This window comes from Bidens hawaiensis, unplaced genomic scaffold, assembly GCF_021521415.1.
Source record: "Bidens hawaiensis isolate Kalapana, Puna unplaced genomic scaffold, B.hawaiensis_p1.1 tig00046789_1, whole genome shotgun sequence".
Taxonomy (NCBI): domain Eukaryota; kingdom Viridiplantae; phylum Streptophyta; class Magnoliopsida; order Asterales; family Asteraceae; genus Bidens; species Bidens hawaiensis.
The window spans coordinates 49,355-73,429 of NW_027506000.1; the positions used below are offsets into that span (position 1 = coordinate 49,355).

The 24,075-nt window shown below is 34.7% G+C and overlaps 2 protein-coding genes across 2 annotated transcripts; one reads left to right on the plus strand and one right to left on the minus strand.

The window, feature by feature from the left end:
* Positions 1-2,836: 2,836 nt before the first annotated feature.
* LOC143616318 (thioredoxin-like fold domain-containing protein MRL7, chloroplastic) lies at positions 2,837-4,530 on the plus strand. Its single transcript, XM_077089184.1, has 4 exons — positions 2,837-3,323; positions 3,848-3,932; positions 4,176-4,287; positions 4,376-4,530. Exons 1-4 carry the CDS (start codon positions 2,947-2,949, stop codon positions 4,471-4,473), a joined length of 672 nt encoding a protein of 223 aa, XP_076945299.1. The 5' UTR covers positions 2,837-2,946; the 3' UTR covers positions 4,474-4,530.
* On the minus strand, positions 4,444-9,027 carry LOC143616317 (long-chain-alcohol oxidase FAO2-like). The gene is made up of 3 exons (XM_077089183.1): positions 8,763-9,027; positions 6,776-7,051; positions 4,444-6,289 (listed from the first exon to the last, which is right to left on the minus strand). The coding sequence occupies exons 1-3, from the start codon at positions 8,958-8,960 to the stop codon at positions 4,550-4,552; spliced, it is 2,214 nt and encodes a 737-aa protein (XP_076945298.1). The 5' UTR covers positions 8,961-9,027; the 3' UTR covers positions 4,444-4,549.
* Between the last annotated feature and the right edge of the window lie 15,048 nt (positions 9,028-24,075).

Here is a 24,075-nt window from a genome sequence, read left to right on the forward strand (position 1 = left end):
GGTGGTGCTTGATGATTTAAAAAAAAAACTGCTTCTGTGTGTTACACTTTGTGAGTAACCATTTTTTAATTTCCAATGCTAGTTCAATAGAGTTATATAGAACTAGTGTTTTACCCGGCGCGTTGCGCCGGGCATGTTGGTAAAAACCGCGTGGTGATAAAACACAAGTGTTGTCGGTCTCGAGTGTTGATGCGTTAATTTTACGTGAAATTGATCGGTTTTGGTTACGTGTCTGATGATATCGGGACTAAAACAAAAAAATATGAAAATTAAGGTGGACCAATAGGTGTTGTCTGTTGGAAAAACTCGAGCGTTAGTAAAACCTGAGTGTTGCCGGTCCCAGACGTTGAGGTGGTGAGTCTACGTGAATTCGGCCAGTTTTCGTCACGTTCGTTACGGTACTGAACTAAAACAAATAAATAAATACAAATTTGGCATTCAGTCGGTTTTCGTTAACGTATAAGAACTAAAACAATGCGCGGGGTGGTCTACAGGTTTTCGCCACATTCGTTACGTCTACTAAAACTGATAAATAGATACTTGACTAGTATGGTGCCGCCAAGTGGCCCAATGGGCACTTAGCGGCACCAAACTTCTCAAATGTATTATATAATAATGTGTTCTTTGAAATCTGATCATAAGTTTAGGTGATGATTTTTGTATCCTAAACATGTGTTGGACTACCCTATGGTTCGATTGAGTGGTGGGTGGCCTATCTGTTTCTACCTAATTTGAACTCTACATGCTTCATATACATTACCTACTGATTCCTATCTAAACTGCCTTAAAAATGTTTTTTTTTTGTTTTTGTTTTATTATTTTTTGTTTTTTTATTGTATACTTCCCATCACTAAACACTATAAATTGTATATATCACCAACCAGAACAAACAATCATATATTTCCCTTGTTCATTGAAAATTACACATTTTTACCCTATTTAAACGGTTTAAAATGTCTCTATAGCATCTACAACAACAAATTCATACAAACCGTCATATCATCGTCACATTATATTTCAAACTTTTCTTAAAAACACAAATTTTCTTCCACAACAACAAACCTCTACAAACCCCATTAAAATAATATTAAATGTGTATACGTATAATATATACGTGTGTGCATGTGAGAGGGGGTGCTACATCATTGGTTCTTTAGAAGTTTGTGTAAGAAAGGACTTTACATCCAAAACTTTCACTCCACAACAAGAAGGTTTGTGTAATTCAAGTTTGCCCATTGCCATGTATATCCAAACTTAAGGAAAAGAAGCTTGTTGTGGATGCTCTATAACTAATAAATTGCTAACGAATCAATAAAACATAAAAACAAGAATGTTATATTAATAGTTAAACGAACCCACAACAATATCAAGGCATCTTCTCCGACCTACTTCCTGGCAGTTCTGGCCACTTCAATACACCGGAGATGAACACCAGTCACCACCACCAACACTCTTCCCCTCTTCAGAGTATGCACCTACACAACTAGAGGTGCAAAAAAAAAAACGATTCTGGACTCGACCCTACTCTACCCGCATGCATGCCTGTACGGACCGGGATTTGGGTTTCTCCCCGGAATTGGAACCGACCCGGACCCGCTTGAACCGGTTTCACCAATACCCGGTCAAAACCCGAAAAAACCCGGAAAACTGGTCAAAAATCCGATATACCCGGAACCGGTTCCTACGCGACCCGATTTTGACTTTTGTTGACCATACCCATAACTGGTTGTGCATGAAAATACCCGGTTATGCAACTCTATCAGTATACACTATACTAGAGGTGCACAAATCGGGTTTTCTCTAATAGCCGGGTTCGGGTATGATCGGGTATTAGAAAATCGGGTATTGAGAGAAATCGGGTAAGGTTCGGGTAGGGTATTGGGGAGAAAAACTCAACCCTATGTACCCGGGTAGGGTATGATCGGGTTCGGGTATTGGAACCGCGTATGTGTCCGGGTACGACCGGGTATTAATATCTGGTTTTGAATTTATAATTTTTTTTATACATTTTTAAGTTTGTTTAAAACTTAGATTTGCTCTGTAATTTATAAAAATTTAAACTATATTACAAAAACCGTAAATCCACTTAAGTACAAATTATTTACTTAATAATATGCATTTTTTAAAAACTTAAACATAAAAGTAGTGAAGTAAACATAAAATACTATAAAAACTCCTGTATTATTTCGGGTATTAGAAAATTGGTATCGGGTATCGGGTATAACCGAGTATGGGTATAGGGGATGACCGGTTTCGGGTATCTACGGGTATTAATCGGGTACGGTTCCGGGTACGGGTATTGAGCTCAAAATGCATACCCTATCCATACCCTACGGGTAGGGTCAGTTCCGGTTTCAGGTATAGAATACCCGGGTATTAAAAAACCGGTTCCGGGTATTTTTTTTCGGGTCCGGTTCCGGTACAGGTTTTCTGTGCACCTCTACACTATACACCACTAGTTAGAGAAAAAAAAATTCCTCACCTCTGGCCCAAAGAATGTGGCCCATAATTTTAGCTCAGGCTCAGCTAGACCAAATTCAATATTTTTGATAAAATATTATTAAATATCAAACATAAACCATAAATTCAAATGATAAACCTCAAAATTTATCATTTATTTCTTGTATGAACACTGAACCCTGTGACAATGGCCTTAAACCCTAACCTCCATTTTCACACATTCACCCAATTCTCCACGCACAGAAAATCAATTCATCATCTTAATCTTAATCTTAATCTTCATTTCACCACCAATCGTCTAATCCCACTAGCAATTTCACAAGATTCAATTCAAATGACAATAATAATAATAATAAGAATAAAAAAACCTCCAAATCACCCACAGACAAAACCCAAATCAAAGATGACCCAAAACCCTTCCCAACCACAATCCCCAAAAAACCCCGCCGCGGCCGCCCATCCAAAGCATCCGCAGTCGAAGATTTCATGCGCAGCTCACTCGAAGAAACATTCGCCGCCATCCGAGAGCAAAATTCCGATGTAATCAACGTAATTAAGGATAAAGTTGATGTTTTTGATGAAATGGATGATGAGGGTATTGAAGAGGATAAGAAGAAGGGGATGGTGGTGGAAGAAGAGGACCCGGATTGGCCGGTGGATGCGGAGACCGGGTGGGGAATTAGGGCGTCGGAGTATTTCGAGAAGCACCCGATTAAGAATGTGGTTGGGGATGATGGGGTTGTGATTGATTGGGAAGGGGAGTTGGATGATAATTTGGTTAAGGAGATTAATTGTTTGGAGTGGGAGGCGTTTGCGTTTCACCCTAGCCCGTTGATTGTGCTCGTGTTTGAACGGTATAATCGGTAAGTTACTGTAAACTTTTGTTAAGTGATTATGTTTGTATGCATTTAAGAGGTGTTTAGATATAATAACATATTACTATTAGTGTTAAGGGTCGAGTTATCATACAAACAAAATTATAGTATAAATTAGGCGCTAGTCTAGCGGTGGGGTATAGACTATTAATCGGGATTAAGAAGATTGGAATTTATATGTAGTTTTTGAAATATACAAATATATACCAAAATGTTATATATAAAATTTTAAATTTTGACCGAGTTTGACTAAATAGCGATTAATGGACAACTAATCAGTAGGGTAGGAGCTGGCGATTAACGGAGCCTAGTTGGGATTTTTAAAACCATGTTATTAATAATTAGAATACTTATAAATTGTAGCGTAATTATTTTTACGCTACTTATATGTTGTGGTATCCTTTGCTTCTTCAATTAGTATGTTCCGCACGATATATCTCATTTGTATTTGATCCAAGCCTTAATGTTGACTCCAGTTGTGTTATTATTGATTTGCTTTGTGGGCTTTATAGGGCAAAAGAAAATTGGAAGGCCTTAAAAGAGTTAGAGAAGGCTGCTAAGGTGTATTGGAATGCAAAAGATCGTCTGCCACCTCGGGTATGTTACAAAGTTTTAACGCTATTACTACGTTGCGTATTGGTAGCTTGTCGCTATCGTTTACGTGGCTCGAAATTTAACCAAATTTGACTAGTTAGCTTGGTTTTAAAATACGTTTCCAACTGGACTGTCGATTGAGCAATGGGCTTGAGTATTTATTATATTGTTTTATAAGTTAACAAGTTAAAATACTTATAAATAAAGGTTGTTAGTTGTTTTAACTGTACTGGTTTGTGAATGTAGACGGTGAAGCTTGACATGAATCTTGAGACAGACCTTGCTTATGCTCTTATGGTTCGCGATTGCCCACAAATTCTGTTTTTACGAGGGAACAGAATCATTTACAGGGAAACACGTAAGAATACTTTTAGTCATTTGATATCATATATAACATTCTTTTAAGTGACAATCATCTGATCGTAATTCGGATTTGTGATATGCAGAGTCGCGAACAGCCGATGAGTTAGTGCAGCTAATAGCACATTTTTACTACAAAGCCAAAAAACCTTCATGGATGAAAGATCAAAAACTGTATACATAACTTATTGTAAACACATCCACATTAGTTTATTTGTTTAATTATACAATAACCATGTACTAATACAATGCTTACAAAATCAATCGGAAAACATCCCTTTCTCCAATGACTGAACTATGTTCTTCGCTACGCAATACGCCGTCGACTCTATAGTAATCATCGGATTCACACCGAGAGCCGTCGGTAGTAAACTACCGTCGCAGACGTACAACCCTTTCGCTTCCCAGCTTTGACCGTTGACATCAACGCCGCCTTCATCTTCATTGCTCCCCAGTCTACAACTCCCCATTTGATGAGCGGAACAATAACTCGTCCACTTTTCTTCTCTAGATTTCGGTCCACCTGGGGCGATCACGGTGTCTAGAAACTCTTCCAAGTCGGCGCTTTTAAGGCCGTCACATTTTATTCGTTGACTGTCGTTCCGGAATGTTCCTACTTCTTCTGCTCCCGCGGCTACCAAAATCCGCAACGCTTGTCGTAAGCCCGTTTTCATGTTCTCTTTATCGACTTCATTTAACTTGTAAGTTACTTTCCCTTCCTCTAGGACTTGACCCGAGCTTTGATCCCGAACTAATGAGAAAAGCTTTGTGATTCTCGGGTATTTGACCATATAGTCTTTCATGTCGGCGCCCGAGACCCATGGGAACAAAGCTGCGAATGATGCAGGCCCCATGGAGGCGACTTCTACTATTGCACGGGTTGACGAGTCTTCGAGTGATTTGACTTTATGGAGGGAGGTAATGATTCCTCCCTCGTAACACTTCCCGTCATGTGTTCCAGGAGCACCTGGCGGGAAGTATCCCCACGCTAGTAAAACAGGGTGGACGTGTAAGTTCCGACCGATGTGGCGGTTCGTGAGCCCGCTTGAAATCATCAATGGCGGTGTCAAGAGGGACCCGCCTGCAGAAACTGTTACTCGTGCTTTGATCCGAAGTTTTCTTGTGATGGTACTGCTTTCGGGGTGGGCAAGTATGCCACGACATCTTTTCCGACCGTCGGTTTCTTCGAATACAAACTTTTCCACTTTGCACCCGGTGAAAATAACCGCACGGTTTTCAACTGCATCCACGAGCCACGTCGAATCTGTTCCTTTTTTATCCCCATTTTTACACCCGTAACAACACGAACCGCAATAATGATCCTCCGACGCGTTTTGTGGAATCGACTCCACCGTCAACCCGAGATTCTCACAACCGCGACGGAGCGCATTGTTCTGAAACCCCTCTTTACTATTATTAGTAACACCAATCCGCTCGCACACAACTTCCATCGCGGATCGATAATCTTCGGTTCCATACATTGGAATCTTCTTATCCACCGCCCAGTTTTTGAGCACATCATCCGGCGTCTTAATGGCGGCCGACCAGTTCACAGCGGAGCCGCCACCAACAGTCGATCCGGCCAAAATATTAATCTTCCCGTCTAAAGTCGATAATATCCCACCGTTTTCGTATAACTCGTCCATCGATGGACCTTCGAGGAGCGAGTAATCTTCGGGAACAAAATAATGACCTTTCTCCACCACCACCACCTTGTGGCCAGCACTAGCAAGAACCGCTGCTGCAACACCGCCACCACAACCAGAACCAACGATCACAACGTCACATTTGACGTCGTAAAACCCGTCTTCAGAATCTTTCACTTCAAGACCTTTGCTTTTCACAGACTCCATGAAGGTTGTATCACTTTCTTTCTCTGTTTCTACAACACCCTTATCGAGCGGTCTTTGTTCCCGTGGCTTCACCGAGGCATTATTTGGTCGTTTGGGGGCATCGTACCCGATCGCTTCCCATGAAGGATTTTGTGAGTTTTCATCAGTCTAACAAGAAAAATATTATTACATAAGTAGGTGTACATACATTCATATATTATTTACACGAAATTCGCAGGCTTGAGTTTAGTTTAACCGGATCAATTTCCTGTTGAATCCATAGCTCGTTTAGCTAAACGGATCGTGTTCGGGTTGACCCTTAAATATGTTATTTTTGTCATAACTTAAAATAATTGACCATTTTATTCTATATTTCAAAAGATTAAAGAGAAACGTAAGTTTTATAGTTTGAAAGGAAATATTTTATACATAAGTGTGTATTTGATTAAAAATTTTATTTTTAATATGTAAAAAAAGTAAACAAACAAATAAATTTCTGGGTTAGACAGATCATGTTCATGTCAGCCTGCTAAAACTAGTGTCATGTTCAGGTTCATGTGAGATTTTATTTTGGTGTTGAGTTCGACTCGTCAACCCTCAAACACGACCCAATTTAACACCCGTGAATCCGTGATAATATTTTGTTCAACTTACCAAGGTGAAGAAGATGTAGAAGGACATAAGCTTGAGCATGAAGAACACAACCCTAATTGGAATAATAGAGTTGTAGGTGCTGGACCATTTATATAGAATCTTTTCTCTCTTGTTCAAATCCAAATCAGAAAACCTGTGAATGAATGGCCATTTCGTATCCAAACAAACAAAACCGCAAAGCAAAAGGGTCCCTAATCGAGTCGATAGCAGTATCAGAATAACTTTTAGTAAGAATGTTGCATCCGCGGGGTATCTCTTCACTATTTTCTCTGCAACCTAACAAAAACAATATTTTACAGTCACACACTTACGCTTAGACATCTACAACAATCTAACAAATCACGTCTTTATGATTAATTTACGCCCGTGATTTATTTAATTAATAATTGATTGACTAACTAAAAGAGTGTACACAAAAAAATATTCAGATTTACATATAAAAAATATTTATTATCAATAGTATGTCTTTATCAGTCTCGTGATTTGACATTAATTTAAACACGTTAATGAAAAGTTGTATCCTGCATTGAATGTTGGTTATAAATCAACATCCTAACAATCATGTGTGTCAACCTTAAGTTGTTTAACGTTTTAGAATTGTTGGGACCAATTAATGTTTTATCAAACTGGTTGTTTTATTGATTAGTTGATTGGATCATATTTTAAAACATTTTAATATATACATGATTTAAACCGCTACAACGGTTGGTGCCATACTTGTCGCCCTATAGAAGGCGATTCAAGATTATTCAACCCAACCAATATGTAGACAGCATTAATTAAATAATAATATAATATATGCTAGAGAAACATTTTTACAATCTTATATGTTTTACTTGAATATACTTCTTTTATTGGTTATAATAATTAAGAAGGTGTGGATAGACATATTATTAGTTGACCGAATTAACTTAACTAAAACTTTTCTAGTAGATCTAGAGTAAATGCTTAACATGATTAGATAGATAGGTTGGTTTGTTTGCCTATATAATAAAAAAAGGGAAAACTTAAATACATTCCTAGTGGCTTGACAATTAAATAAATACGTCATTAAGTTTTATTAAATACATTCTTGTTCATATACTATGCTTGTTTGTGTAAATCCGGATTATTCCGTAGCCGACGAAGTGGTGGTGGGCCCTCTCACAATGTCAAACAAGTTGAGACTTTTAAAATTAAATATGTAATTAAAAGGTTGTTTGCCTTTTAATACTTCTATTAGAAGAATACAACTTAATTGTTTCTCGACTCTCTTAATAGATTAGTTTTATAAAACTAACTCTAAGGGGGATGTTTCATAATCTTGTGCTCAATCATTAAGAGGCAGGACTAATTAATAGGTGAGTAAACTGCGGATTTCGTATCTGTAGTTCGTCTAAATTTACGATTTTAGTCAAATAGTTTCAAATCTTTGATTTTCGTTCATGTGATTTCATTTCACTTGCAATTAAACCCGACCCCCTAACCCCATTAAGTATGATAGTTAAACTCATCAGCTGCGTCTCACGTGAGAGGCAATTTTGTCCTTTTTTCCCAAGATACACCTCAGCCCCTCACGCGAGGGGCTTACAAATTAGGGTTTATTTAGTAAGAAAAATGACAAAACTGCCCCTCACGTGAGGGGCACGCTGATAGGTTTAACGACCATACTTAACGAGGCTAGTGGGATCGAGTTTAATTGCAAGTGAAATGAAACCATAAAGATAAAAATCACAAATTTAAAACTATTAGACTAAAAACATATATATGAATAAACCATAAGGACAAAAATCACATTCTACTTAAATCTTATTTGGCACTTGACCAAACATGTTTGTATACGTCATAAGTTTCTGACATTAAGGATGCAGTTAGAGAGACCAGAATCACCCATCAAAAGTCACATCAAACAAATCAAAACCAAATTTTCTTTCTTACAAGAAAAATAGAAAAATAGTTAGTTTAGGAGCAGTGTAGTTTGCCGTTAAAAAAAAAACAGAAGTCAAACCTCATGAGGAACGGATGGTTGGGATCCAGAAGTGGCGTAAAACGCGCGAACGGGTTGATTGGTGTTCGGAGGTGGAGGAATCGGAGGAATAAAAGTTTCACAGATGGATGCCAAGGATTGGATCTGAGAGGAGGAGAAGCCATGGAAGTACTTCCTATGGATTCTTCCACCTCTCAACAATGGATGATGATCAGCCATCAATTTGGATGATGGTGTTTACAATGACTAGTACCAGAAGATATGATATGATATAATAGAGAGATTGGAGTTTGTTATGAGGATCTGCTGTGATTCTTAGTTTATAACTTTATATATATAAAGACAAGGACTCCTTTTTTTGGGCCATATCTCATCTTTATCTCTGTTTTGGACGTAACGTAGCCAAATTCATAATTAAAAATTGTTTAGTTTTATTTTTGTTAATTTAATTACTGATTAATAACTGTGTTTAAAGTCAATATTGTAAAACTTACTAATTAAGAAAACATTCACATATTCTAAAGATGTGTCCTATTTTTATTCTTTATTTATATCTCTACTTTTATCTTTAGATTTTATAGATTCTTGAATAATGTATATTCAAATATAAAGGCTCATTATTTTGTGTTTTCAGTAGGATCAGTTTTGTCGTTCAAAAAAGGATGACGACACAGTTTGTTGCTCGCTTACATGTCTGTTAATTGTAATTGAATCATTTTATTATAATATTATTAAATATATTGTAGATTAAATATTTGTGTTTGTATTTTAAGCGTTTGGGTTTATGCTTTAAGAATTTGGATTTGTACCTTAAGTAATAAAAGAAAGAGAAAAAAATGGATTTAAAGATAGAGATAAAGAACAACATGTGAAAGACTAAACAAAATTTATAAATAGGTTAATAAGAAAAAGTATTAAAGAAACGAGAATAGATATTTTAACGCGGAATGTTGTAGGTGTCAGGTTCCCTATTCTGAATTAATGGGTGTAAACACAAACGGAACAACCATTATAATAATCCTACGTGATTGACTTATAAGAGAATTCATATACGAGGACAAACCGATTTGGTTTAATCAAGAAATTAAGACTTTAGAAATAATTAAATAAACTAGCCACCTCTACCTCCATATCTGGTTTAATATTATTAAACTATTGCATATCTAAAATAAATATTTCTCCTAAGAATTTAATTCAATTTTACTTGATGCCGTATGTAAATTTATTTATTATCATAATGATAATTACAAGATTTTTGTCATATTTATTATTTTTCCATTTTTACTTATTCAATTAGTTTTTAGCTACACGTATTATATTTTCCTTTTTACTTATTTAATTAGTTTTTAGTTACACGTGTATCAGGTCAAAGCATTTTCACATTGTGAAAGGATGTTAATTGGATATTGCCATAAACTATTCTGTCGTTGTTAGGTAACACAAATTTAATAAGATGGTATTAAAGGGACCAGCAACTTCACAATACATATACACTTGACAATAATATATATATACTCAACTTGGCTAGGATATTAACTGTTGTCATGGCTCTATTTTAGTCAAAAAGAATCTAACACTTTTAGTTTATTAATTAATTAAGCGATGATATATACGCGATAGGATCAAGATAGAAAGATTGGTGAGGTGGCAGGTGTGGTTTCGGGACAACTGTTTGGATAACCCGATGAGAAGAAATGATTGCGAGGTAAAATGAAGAAATAGGGATGGTGGGAACAAGATTCCCTTCGATCCCTGTGGTATGCACAGACTGAAAAATTCATCCCAAATTAAATTTTCCCACATCCATTCCGTCAAACCTAAGAAACCTAGGTATCATTAGAAGAAGCTCATGTAAACATATATCCAAAGATGATTATGTATCACAAGATTGTTTGTGATCATGATGACGATCCAAACGAATAAGAGGTCTTTAGAAACACAAGATCAATCACCGCTCGAGCTTGAGTCGTAACATGAATGGTCTTATGTAATGTATCTAACTTATGAAAATATGATAGCTCTAACGGTAGGATTAGTGGCCAAATATTCTTCTTATATTGTATTTTGTCGTCATGAAGACAATCATATAATCCAACTCATATACGTTTCTAATTAACGGTTTGTACCTTCTCAACATTATGTTAACACCATGTTTGTGTTAACATGCTCTTGTTGTTTAATAAGTTGAACATAATAAGGGACCACTCTTAACAATATATTGCAAGTTTGCAACATATAATAATTAAGTGACCACTCTTAAGAAATAATCACCTCAATACGAGTTTATCATGTCATAATAAGTTGATATAAGCACAAAGCAAAGTGCTTAGTTCGGATCTTCACCCCCAACACATCATCATTTTGATAACATACGAACACATTAAATTCATATGGTAGCTATCAAGGTTGCATTATTTTATTAAAACCAATCGCTATATTAGTTAAAGTGAGAACACCGTGAGAATGTTTTTAACGTAACTCAAGGCAATGGTGTTTGCTTGTGAGCGACGTGTTCAACAGAAAATCTTGTTAATGCTTATCTTATAAAGGTAGTATAGTATTAGTAGTATAAAGATTAATTAAATAGTGAAACCTCATGGCTCGTGTATTATAATTATATATTGTCTCAAACAGGAAGAATATATCCTTTTATGTCGGCTTGATGTTTTCTAGAAATATTCTATTTTTCATGTTTAGTTATGAAAAACTAAAATAACATTAACATGTTATGAAGTTATGAGATAGTTTCAATCCACATAATATATAGTATGTTCATATTTATGAGTTGGTTTCAAATATGTAGTATTATCAAACTAGGAGATTGTAAGAAGAATATTCAATGGACTTCGATTGAACTCAAACTAGCAGTATTGAAACCGTCTCATCCAATCTTGATAATAAAGGAGGGAGGGACGAGTAGGTTCCATGACAATGAGAGAAATTATCTAATATATATAATTTACAAGTTTGGTGCCGCTAAGTCGCCATTGGGCCCATTGGCGGCACCCTACTTGTCCACACAATTTTGTTTTTTGTTTTCGTTTTGTTAGCGTGACGAAAAGCGACCAAATTCGCATAGACTCAACGTATCAACGTTCGGGACTGACAACGCTTAGTTTTACCAACGCTCGAGTTTACCGTCCGACACAACCCCACTGGTCCACTCAATTTTTATATAATTTTCCCCTTTTTTAGCTCGGGTACCGTAACGTACATAGCCGAAACCGACCGAATCTGTGTCCAGTTACCGCCTCAATGCCCAGACTGACAACGCTTGGGTTTTACCATCAGCCGGGTTTACTGACCAAACAAACTTTGTTTTAAATAATTTATCTTTTTTATATGTTAGTTTGACGAAAATATACTTTTTGGACGCCAAAGTTTTACCAATGGTGTTTATATCGTAATTAAAAAAGTAAATGATATTAACTGAATTCACGTCAACTCACCAACGTAAAATACCCGGGTTTCAACATTGAGGTTTTTTTAATTGCCTCGGCGCAACGCGGCGGGTGAAAATCTAGTTTAACATAAAAGGACATATAAGTACCTTTTTGACCTTTACAAATTTTTATATTTTTTAAATGTAAAAAAATTGTTTAATATATACGTTTTTGAGAAAAAAAGAAAAGAAAGATGTAAATATAAAGGGAGTACCTTTTTGACCTTTAAAACTTTTTAATTATTTATAAATGAAATGTAAATAAATTTTAATCTGTACTTGAGAAAAAAAAACCTGTAAATATGGACATATAAGTACCTTACCTTTGAAAAATTTTATTTTATTTTTAAATGTAAATAACTTTCTAATAAAAGATTACTATTTTAAATTTTACATCACAAAATCAAGCATATTTTTCTTTAATTTACGTATATTTTCCCTTTTTCCGGTAATGTGTGTTCATTCTAATGAACATATGGTGCTGGTTTGTAATTTTTAACTGTGTTGGTACCATTATAATGGTGAAACAACCATGTTTGATAGAGTTTTAACTTATAAAATAACACGGTTACACGCAAAACAACACAATTTCCAACATATATCAATAGTAAAACAACACAAATCATTTTATAAGTTAACGAACGTAAATTAAGTGAATATTTAATGGTGTTAAAACGTATGTTATCAAAAGTATAATGGTAAAACTAAAAATATAATTTTTTAAGAAGTCAAAACAAATTAACAACTCATGATCGTGGCCACAGAACTGACGCACTCGATAAATGTTATATAACTAGTTTGAGCTTTCCATGTTATAACTTAATATAACTAGAGCCAGCTTCCCATGTCATGTTATGGGGATTTATTTATGTTTTTGTTTTTTAACGTTTTGCTATTTTATATTTTGTAATAACTTGGTTTATTTTTTTAATGTAGTTTTGTTTTATACGTATTTATTAGTTTGCTACATTCATTATATCTATTTTTTAACGTTTGAGATCTTTCAACTGAGACGTGTTTGTTTTTTAGATTTTTAACGAACGAACATAAACAAACACGAACACGTTGATTTTTATAAACGAACAAACATAAATACAAATATATGTCTTATGAAAAGGGGGCGGTTGATGTATGTGACAAATGACAATGGTGGTTGATGCATGAGAGGGGATGTTGATGATGGTGTGTGGTAATCGAAAGTGGTGGGTTTCATACTTGATGATGTTATTGAGTTAGTCAAGTTTGAAATGAAATCAGTATGAACAGTTGACATTCCATTTTAAAATGACTTAACCAGGCATCGGGAATGGTTACAAACATTGTTAAAAACTAATAATCACACACGTGTGACGTGTTTGATGTCTTATATCTTTCATGAAAAGGAACATTCATGAGTGGAATAAAAGAGAAACTGAATCAAGCTAGCTAGAGTTGTCTCTATGCTTCTATCTTTATGTATATTTTTCAATGTTATAAAAGTAGGTCTACAAGACTGAGTACTCGCTACAAGGTATGGTGCCGATGAGAGTTTCTTTAACTAAGCCTAGTTACTAAAAATTGTTCAAAGGTGGTCGACATTAGCCAGAATCACATCTAGTCGGTTAACTTGGGTATATTTTCACTTGAAAATACAATATAATTCGTATTTCTATAATATTAAAGAACAAATATCATTTTTTAATTAATGATTAACATTTTTTAGAACAATTTTGGTGTTTAAAAATGTATTTCTCTTATTTATATTGGTATTCACCTAGTTTGTATAAATATTAGTAAACTTATGATATTTGAAATATATATATATTACCCAAAAATTAATTTTCTTAATATTTATTATGTCCGAGTACTCTTCGAGTACTCCGAATACTCCCTCCAAGGGGGTCGGCCGCCTAGGGACCGCCTAACGACTTTTGCAACATTGATATTTTCAATTCATTGTATAACCCAAAGATTTGAAAGGAGCACCATGACATTAACTTAACATGATTTGACATGCACTGAAAATGGTTAGATTAAGGACCAAATGGATTTCGGTACCAAGGTATTTAATAAGTTTTTGTCTTTTAAATGGTAGTTTAGAAGTATAGGTGAAAAGCACGTAAGATGTTCGTTCCATGAAAATGGATTAAAGGAGCAACTAAGAGACCTACTTACGGCCTCAATTACCACAATGATGTTATACATAGATCAAATTATTTCATGGATTAGATTTAACTTAACTGTCTATTGTTTCATTGCGTTTGCTCGGGATAGACGTTTTGCATAAATGAATCGCCATGCTATTAAGTATTTTAATTTAAGTTTTTTTCTTTCTAAAAGGTGTAAAGATGAAGATGATTCTTGCACTTTTTGTATATACCTTCTCTCACTGGGATGGAGAAAATGATGAATAAAATGGCTAGATGTATTCCATGGGGTTATATTACTATATACATAATCAACTTTGATTAATGACATAATGTCCCTTAGACTTTCATAAATGACATTTAGAACTTAAACAATGAAATATATTTATTTAATAAACTTACATTTTTACAAATTGTGGGTGGTATATTCATGGTCATGGACAATCGTATGATATTGCAAGAATTTTTAGGGTTTGCGTGCTCCATATCTTTCAAAGCATCCACAATATTTTCACATAAAATCATCTTTTCTAGAAATCATTAAATATGTTTGTTCTAGATGACCAAGGCTGATATAATACATGACTAATATTAAGATATTTTAAGATGAATGAGCAAGTTAGCACCAGTCACACATAGATATGATATCAATATCTTAAAACACAAATAATATTTACATGGATCATCATTTAGTTAAAACAGTATGTTTGTAATGATTAACACCCCCAACTCACACTAGCGACTGGATTGCGATGGGATTAAATAGAAACAGAAAAACCTATTATTTTTTTTTTTGCAACTTCTCACAACCTAGACTCCACGACCACCTGGGTTGCAACTCCACATCTATCGGACCAGATATAGTTTTTTTTCTTTTTAACAATTTATTTTGCATACAAATAATTTTTGTTTAATGGCTTATATAATATAACATCTTAAAAAAAATCTAGAATACATTCTTATTTAGTTTTTTTTCTTTTGTGGGCAATCCTGTATAAGTTTTATTAAAATCGAAGTTATTTAAAATTATATTCATTTTAATATGGTTGTGATATAATATTATCGGTTCGTAAACTAATTATCTTAACATTTTATTTCTTTTACATATATATTAAATAATCATAAGCCATATTTATACTAAGACCATGCGTAGTCAAAACTAGGCACACCTGGACATTTTGCGCCTAGTCAGCTTTTAAGCATTTTACAAAAAATTGATGTAGTGGGAAAAAGACTCCAAAACGCCTCTCTTTCTCCCCCCCCCCTCCCCCCTTCTCAAAAAATCCTCAAAGGTTGTGCCATTATAGTGTTTTGTAGGAAACGCCACCCCAAAATGCCACGACTACGGACGGTACGTCTAATAAAAAAAATTAGTTTAGGTTGGGTTTTCGAATAAGAGTGAAAAATAGGATTATGTTGGATTATGCGTGTGAAAGAGAGAGTAATTAATTTTTAATTGGAATTGGGATGGTAACTTGATTGGATTGTGAATAAGAATTGTTAGTTTTATGCGGAATTTGATTAATTAACATTGAAGAATAGATAACAATTCATAGATTTGAATACTCATAATTACACAATGAATTTCCAAATTGAATTAGGGCTAACACTCGTTTATTGATTTCCAAAGAAAAGAAACATGAACGAATGAAAAATATGATACAACGAAGAAGAAAACCGAACTAACTACTACAATTACAAGCCCTAATATACTCCTTTACCACCTCTTGTTAGATCTTAATAAACATCTTTCAAATGTTGCAATAGGACCCCCTTCAAGTTCACTGGATATGCATATTCAAACTAAACATAATTAAACCTACTTTAGTAACTTTGAAGTAATGACTAGACAACCCCTGAAATTAAATAAAACACTTTAAACAAGATGTTTAACCCAAAACCAAACTAAGCATCACATCCAACATTAATGGTATAAAACTATAAATCACTCAAGTCTTTATGCTTCCTGCATAGAATGGTACATCCCAAGGAGCATGAATTGTCACTTTAACCCTCCTCGAGGGACTCCATCCATAAAATCAAATTTCATGCCTAACTAATATGACTCATCATTATTTTGTCATTGTGTTTATTTTTGTTATTGTTGGGCACATGTGTACTTGTGTAGAACTAATTTAGGATTAGGCACGTTATAAAAGATCTTTTAGATGCACTTATCCAACCTTGAGGTGGTTGGGACGTGGACATGTAAGCATTTGGCACGATTAATAATTTACATACACAGTTCGTATAAAGTATTGCGGATCCTACCATATATATTTAGAAAGTATATGGTGCAACGCCGCAACTTAATGGAGACCAGGGGGTCCTATCCCACCCGTTCGCTCATATTTCGTGCAAGCTTCACCACTATTATGAGCGCATGGTAGGTTTTGTAATACGATTTCTAACTTTAGTCATAAGAAGAGGAAGTGGAAGGAGGGGTCCATAAATATCTTCTTTTGTAAATTATTTGTCATAAGACAACAATGTAAAACCACGTGATGGTGATTCTTAAAAATGTGGATGGAAAGTGAATTGCTTTTGTTATATTTCCAAAGACATTTGCTTGGTTTCTTCTTTCCTTTTGATATTTTATTCATGTGAAGTACATGAAGAATAACCAACTCCTATATACCTGCTTTTTCTTTGTGTGTTTGTTGGTTGGTATTTGAAATGATGCATGTGAGAGGATTGAGGCTAATGTTTTCATAACTAGACTTTTTATAAATCGATTGTTTTATCAGTTCGTTTGTCTGATCGGTTTAAAAAACCAAATACGTTATAAAATGTTTAATATCTATACATGTATATATACATATATAAGTATTGGCTTTTGAACCCGTATAATACACGAGGATTTGTCAAATGATCAAAATTTAGGTATTAAATCATACGTACTTTTAGGGATTCTCTTTTATGTTATCACATACACTTCAAATGGTACATATTTAAAATTTACATTTTCCTAAGATCAAATTAATGTTTTAAGACAACATAAAATCAAATATTGATGATTACCTAAATATATTAAAAATGTTTTATATGATCAATACGAATGTAACTTAACTAGTGTTTTACAAACTATAAGGTTAAAAATATTGTATTTATTCAACGAAATTTGAAGTACACACAAAATTAAATATCTATTATAAACACGGGTCACTAATTATTATACGATAATAGTTCGTAAATAATTATTTAACTAATTTAATAATTCACTATTTGATTTTAAATTTATTATAGATACTCAATTGTTGTCTTTTTCCATTGTGGCATTGTGGTGTAGTGGTAGAGAGCATATGTTTCTTAATGGAAACCCAAGTTCAAACCCCAACTTACAACACTTTGAGATAGGGATGAGCTCGGTACCGTACCGGTACCGAAAATACAGATCCCGAAAATTGCAAATTCTTGGTACCGGTACTTAAATATTCGGTTCGGTACCGGTACGGTACCGGGATAGTACCGGAACCGAAGGTAAAACATCGGGAAATACCAGTACCGTACTATACCGATCCCGAAATTTAAAACTTTGGTACCGATTCGGTACCGACGATACCAAATCGGTACAGGTACCAATCGGTACCTGTACCGAATTTGCTCATCCCTACTTTGAGGGGATATGTGTGACTTAATGTAGGAAAACTGAGATCTTTGTGATCTCCAGTTCGATTCTGAGGGCCTTCGGGCGGGTGGGTTTTCCCCGGAACTTGAGATAACTTAGAGACGCTTAAGGGCTCCGTACGGCTGGGTTGAGTCAGCTGACGATAGCCTTTTTCCATTGGGTCACCCCGTACGGAGTACCTAGGCATTCTATGTATGTTGGTCGTTCAATAAAAAAATAGATATTCAATAGTTTATGTGTATTTTTGAAAAAAAAAACATGATCAAACTTTCTATATCTAATACTCCATCCGTCTAATTAAAAGTGTCATGGTTTGAAAAATACAAAGTTCAAGGTAGATTGAATGATTAATTTTTCTATTTACCAAATAACAATAATGCCCTTGGAAGTTGTGTCTATCAATATTTTTATTAATGCTAGTTGTGTGTTTTTAAGGGTAAACTTCATAGTTGATTAATAAATTTTGAAAATGAATATTTGTAATGAGACAAACAAAAAATGAAATATGCACACTCTTAATGGGACATTGAGAATAGTAAAATTAGATATAATAGTAAAAGTTAGTGTGATTCAAATTATATTAAATGCTCATTTCTTTCATCTGAGTTACAAGTAATGAGTTATACCAATTAAACCCATGACTCATGAATAACAAGGATTAAGGAGCGTAAAGATTTATAAATAGAAAGAAAATTAAAGTTAGGATTGAATGTGGTTATGACACACCATCATCATTATTTTTATTTATTAGTATATTAGATTTTGAACCCGTGTATTACACATGATTTGTCAAATAAATGATAAAAAATAAGGTCTGTTATTTCAAATGTGATTCTTAAAATACTTATGAATTAAGATACTAAAGCTGAGAAGTTAATCAAACTTCATATATAAAAATGACATTTAATCAATAATGAATAAAATCTACACTACGTTATAACCTAATTAACAAAATTGTTTTAACCTGTAAGATAGCAAGAATAAATAAGATGAGATATTAGAAATTGAAAGAATACAGCCTTAACATTTAAGCTTCAACATTTTCATATATCAGTACTGTAAGATAAATAAGATAAAATGTAGATATAACTAATTTAAGCAAAGCAAATAATGAAACTACTTAATCTTTTAGGGTATGTTTGGTTGGTAGTAATGGAATAAAGAAGGAATGAAATGAACAAGGGAATGAAATGAATCATTACCATTATTTTGTCTTGTTTGGTATTTAGAAAAATTGTATGAATGAAATAGAAATAATAAAAACATTCCTATCTAAAAACATATTTATTTTTTCACAAAAAAAAAATAAAAATAAAAAATGAAATAGCGACGATGGTGGTGGTAGCTCTGGCGACGAAAATGGTGGTCATGGGTAGAGATGTACAAAAAAACTGATCATGTAACTGAAATCGAAAAAAAACCGAAATCGGTTTGGATGGAAAACCGGTTTTTTTATAACCGGTTTGGTTACAAACTGGTTAGACCGGTTTTATACCGGTTTCCCTTATATATTGCTGGTTCAGTTACATAACCGGTTAATAGTTAACAAATATAAAAACCGGTTAATGCTATTCCAACATTAGTTTACGTTGCATGCATGCAGCTAAATTTTGTCTTTATCCTCTTTATGTAAATGTGAATATGACCGTTGCATGCAGCAGCTATTCTTTAGCCTTTATCCACTTTATGCAGCAAAACTTTATGAGATGATCAGAATGTGAATATGCCCGTTGCCAACAAATATAGCCGTTGTTTTTGTTTTTTTTTTCCAAAATTATCTCCAACTTTGTATAAAATGGCAGTGAGTGTTTGGGTTCAACCACACCATCTTCCAATCTCCTAAAAGTCTTAAAATCGCTCACAACCGACACGGTGATTCGATATTTCGTAAAAAAGCATGGCAAGCTCTAGTCGTTAAGATTCGGTCAACGTTGGCGAGTCCACAACCGACACGGTGGTTCATGTTATTCCAACAAAGCGCAACCGCGAAGTTTGGTCACATTTTGATATGTGTGAGATGGCGAACAGATCAAGAAAAGCGCGTTGTCACCATTGCAATGGTTTTTACGCCATTGGGGCAAACTCCATATTGAGACTACACTTCGAAAAACCGTATTGCAAGGTGTTGAAATAACAAGCCGCTAGCGGTCAAACTTCCTTGGGAAGCGAAGGCGCTTCTCTTTTCGCCTACAATTACGATATGGCAAGGGAGGAAATGGCGAAGTTTGTAATCCAAGAAAGTTTGCCGTTCAACCATTTCGACAACCAACGATACACAAAGATGGTTCAAAAAACGCTCCAACCACAATACACCCATGTAAGTCGTGCTACTCTTAGGAGGGATTGTTTAAGATTGTGGAAAAATGCTAAACAAGAATTAATTTCTTTTTTTGAAAAACTAGAAACCGATGTTAACTTGACTAGCGACGTTTGGTCCGCACCGCACGGTTCACCCGACTCATATCTTTGTGTCACCGCCCATTGGATTGAACCGGCGACGTAGAATATGATGAAACGCACTATTTTGTTTAAACTTTTTGATTACCCTCACACCGGTGAAGCTTTATATAAAGCAATCGACAAATGTATTGCAACGTACAAATTGAAAGAAAAAATATTTTCAATATCTTTCGATAACGCATCAAACAATACGCTTGCGGTGTCGAAGTTAAGATTAAAGTACAAACCGATTTGTGAGGGTATTTTTGTCCATAATCGATGTGTCGCACACATCATAAATTTGGCCGTTCAAGATGGTTTAAAGGTTATTGAACAACAAAAAGAAGCTTTCAAAAGAATGTTGCGTCATATATATAGTCATGCGCATAGACATTCAAAATATATTAAAATGTGTAAGGAAGCGGGTCGAGTATGCTACGGACCCAATTGGGACGTTGCTCATAGATGGAACTCGACTTGCACCATGTTTGAAAAAGCTATTATGCAAAAAGAAAGTTTAATAGAATTTCATAACATTTTATCGAGTCGTGGAAAGGTTTCTTCTTACCACCCATCGAATTGGAATCTTATCGAATCGGTTACACATATGCTTCAAGTTTTCAAAACGTCAACAAAGACTTTATCGGGAGTTTACTACCCAACAAGTTCATTGGTACTTCACAATTTGTTTAAAATGTGTTTAAAATTAAACGAGTTGGCGAGTAGAGGTAGACCATATTGTGATATGGCGGATACGATGAAGGAAAAATTAAGAAAATATTTTAAAGTACTATCCGCGGTTTTCACTTGTTCCGCCGCTTTAAACCCTTGTTTTAATATTTTTGGAACCGGGTCTTTGATTGAAAAAATTGCAAGTGCGTTGGATTTAAACACCCCCGAAGAACCAAACTTTGGACTAGCCGCAAGTGCCAAATTCAATACTCAACTTAACCAAATGTTTGATGTTTATGTATCAAAATATGGTTCTTGCACGTCACACATTCACGAGTCAATGAGATATGCCGCTTTCGGCGAAGGTTCATCAAGTATGGAAGATCAAGATTTGTATGTTTATAACCAATTGTTTGATGAGTCGAGTCAAATGCAACGTGGTAACACGAGTAGTAGCGAACTCGGTCGGTATGGTGGGTCGAACTTTCTACGATCGATGACTTCACAAGAATTTAAAAACTTTGATTTGTTGGCTTGGTGGAAAAGTAAGGAAGATCAATTTCCGATCTTAGCCACCATGGCCCGAGCTTTACTAACGGTCCAAGTTTCCAAGGTAGCTTCGGAAAGTGCTTTTTCTATAAGTGGTAGGGTGATTTCGATAAGGAGGACTCAACTAACACCAAAGGCGGTTGAGATGTCGATTTGCTTGAAAGATTACTTGGATGTCGCGGAGAGATGTCAACACATACGCTCACTCGAGGGAGAATTGGATTACGAAGCCGAAGTGTACCAGGACGAGGTTGAAGCCGGATTGACTACCCCAATGACCGAAGAAGAAGCCGAACTAGATGAACTCCTACGCGATAGTTCTAGTTCGGGTTCGGGTTCAGGTTCGGGTTCGGGCTCGGACGAAGAAGATTAAACGCAGCTCATCATGACATATATTAGTCATATTTAAATAAAATATAACCTAGTGGGCGTTCGTATTTAACCAGTTATGTATGTAACCGTTTGTTCCAAGACTTAATCGTATGATGTTTTTATTATTATTATTATTATTATTATTATTATTATTATTATGTACAGGGCATGTTATCATAACAGATTGTTATGGGCCATTTATTATGGTTATTATCATAATAGTGTTATGGTTCTCATGAAACAGATTGCCCTGTACACAGGGGCAAAAAACTACCTTAAATAAGCAGGGGCAAAAAGGTAATTAATTGTGCTGGTTCATTAAGGTAATGGTGTAAATGCAGGGGCAAAAAGGCAAGTCCTCCAACGATGATGAACATATTTGTGCTATCTCATTAAGGAAACAGTTCATGAACGGAACAATTTCCACTTGTGTTCACTCATTTATTAAACGAACGAACATAAACGAAGTTTCCACCGAACGTTCGTTTTGTTTAAAGTCCTATTTCCAATATGCAGGCCGGTTTTAAATACCTTGTTCAAGTTCGTTCATTTATTTCATAAACGAACTTTCCACCGAACGTTCGTTTTTTGGAATTTAAAGTCCTATTCTGCAGACCGGTTTTATAGTCCTATTTTGCAGACCTGTTTAAAAAATCAGTTAATAACCGGTTTTTCTAAAACCAGTTTAAAAAATCAGTTTTACTAACCAGTTACCAGACCAGTTTTAGAAACCGGTTACAACCGGTTTTTTTTAAAACCAGTTACCAGACCAGTTCTAACCGGTTAGTAACGGTTAGGGTTTTTTTACTGCTGAAACCGGTTTAGGTTGGTCACGGTTAAAAAAACCGGTTTTTTTGTTACAATAAACCGAACTGGTTAAAAACCGGAACCGGTTTTCAAAAATAACTGATTTGTACACCTCTATTGGAAATAAGATGAGATATAGAAATTGAAAGAATACAGCCTTAACATTTAAGCTTCAACATTTTCATATATCAGTACTGTAAGATAAATAAGATAAAATGTAGATATAACTAATTTAAGCAAAGCAAATAATGAAACTACTTAATCTTTTAGGGTATATTTGGTTGGTAGTAATGGAATAAAAAAGGAATGAGATGAAAGAAGGAATGGAATGAACAAGTGAATGAAATGTCATTACCATTCTTTTGTCTTGTTTGGTATTTAAAAAAATTGTATGAATGAAATAGAAATAATAAAAACATTCCTATCTAAAAACATATTTATTTTTTCACAAAAAAGAAAATAAAAATAAAAAATGAAATAGCGACGATGGTGGTGGTAGCTCTGGCGACGAAAATGGTGGTCATGGGCGGCTCTTGGGGTGTGCAAAGCGGGCGACCGGCTGAGGCACGTTTTCTTTAGGGGCACAAAATTTTTAAAAATTCTCGATGTTATATATTTAGTATACCCGAATGTTTATAATCACACTATTTTTATATTACTTAAACACCTTTTAGACCCCAATTTTTTGGATTAAAAGACTTATTAGGCCCACTAAAATTTGAAAAAGGCCAAGTACTTTTAATTGATCAATATAAGTTAAATAAATAAAAGAAACGAATAGGTGCGATAATAGCAAAATCGACTTAGAAGACAAGCAGCCACGTTGACTTCGAACACCAGCAGTCACGGTAGCATCTAAATATATGAGTTTTTCAAAATTATAGTTATTGAAATCCTATTTTCGACCCAAAATGCCTCAAGAAAGACTTACCGGGTTGGCGATGAAAGTTATCAAGAACGGAACATTAGAGAACATAAAACCGCGAAGACTTAATTCACCAATTTGCTATAACTAAATGTTATGAGAGCTTCACAAATCCTCAATTAGCTATTAATCTATTAAGTGTGTCATAAACTCATTATAATATCATGATTTTCTAATTTTTATGTTTATCGCTATAATATTAATTGGCGTATAAAAATGTGTTTACATTATTTATTACATTAAGGTTTAAGGGGTATAATTTTTTCGGCTCGGACGAGGCATGTGAATTTTCAGAGCCGACCCTGATGGTGGTGGTGGTGGCGGTGTTAGCATTGGCGCGAAAATGGTGGTGGTGGTGGCGGTGTAAGCATTGG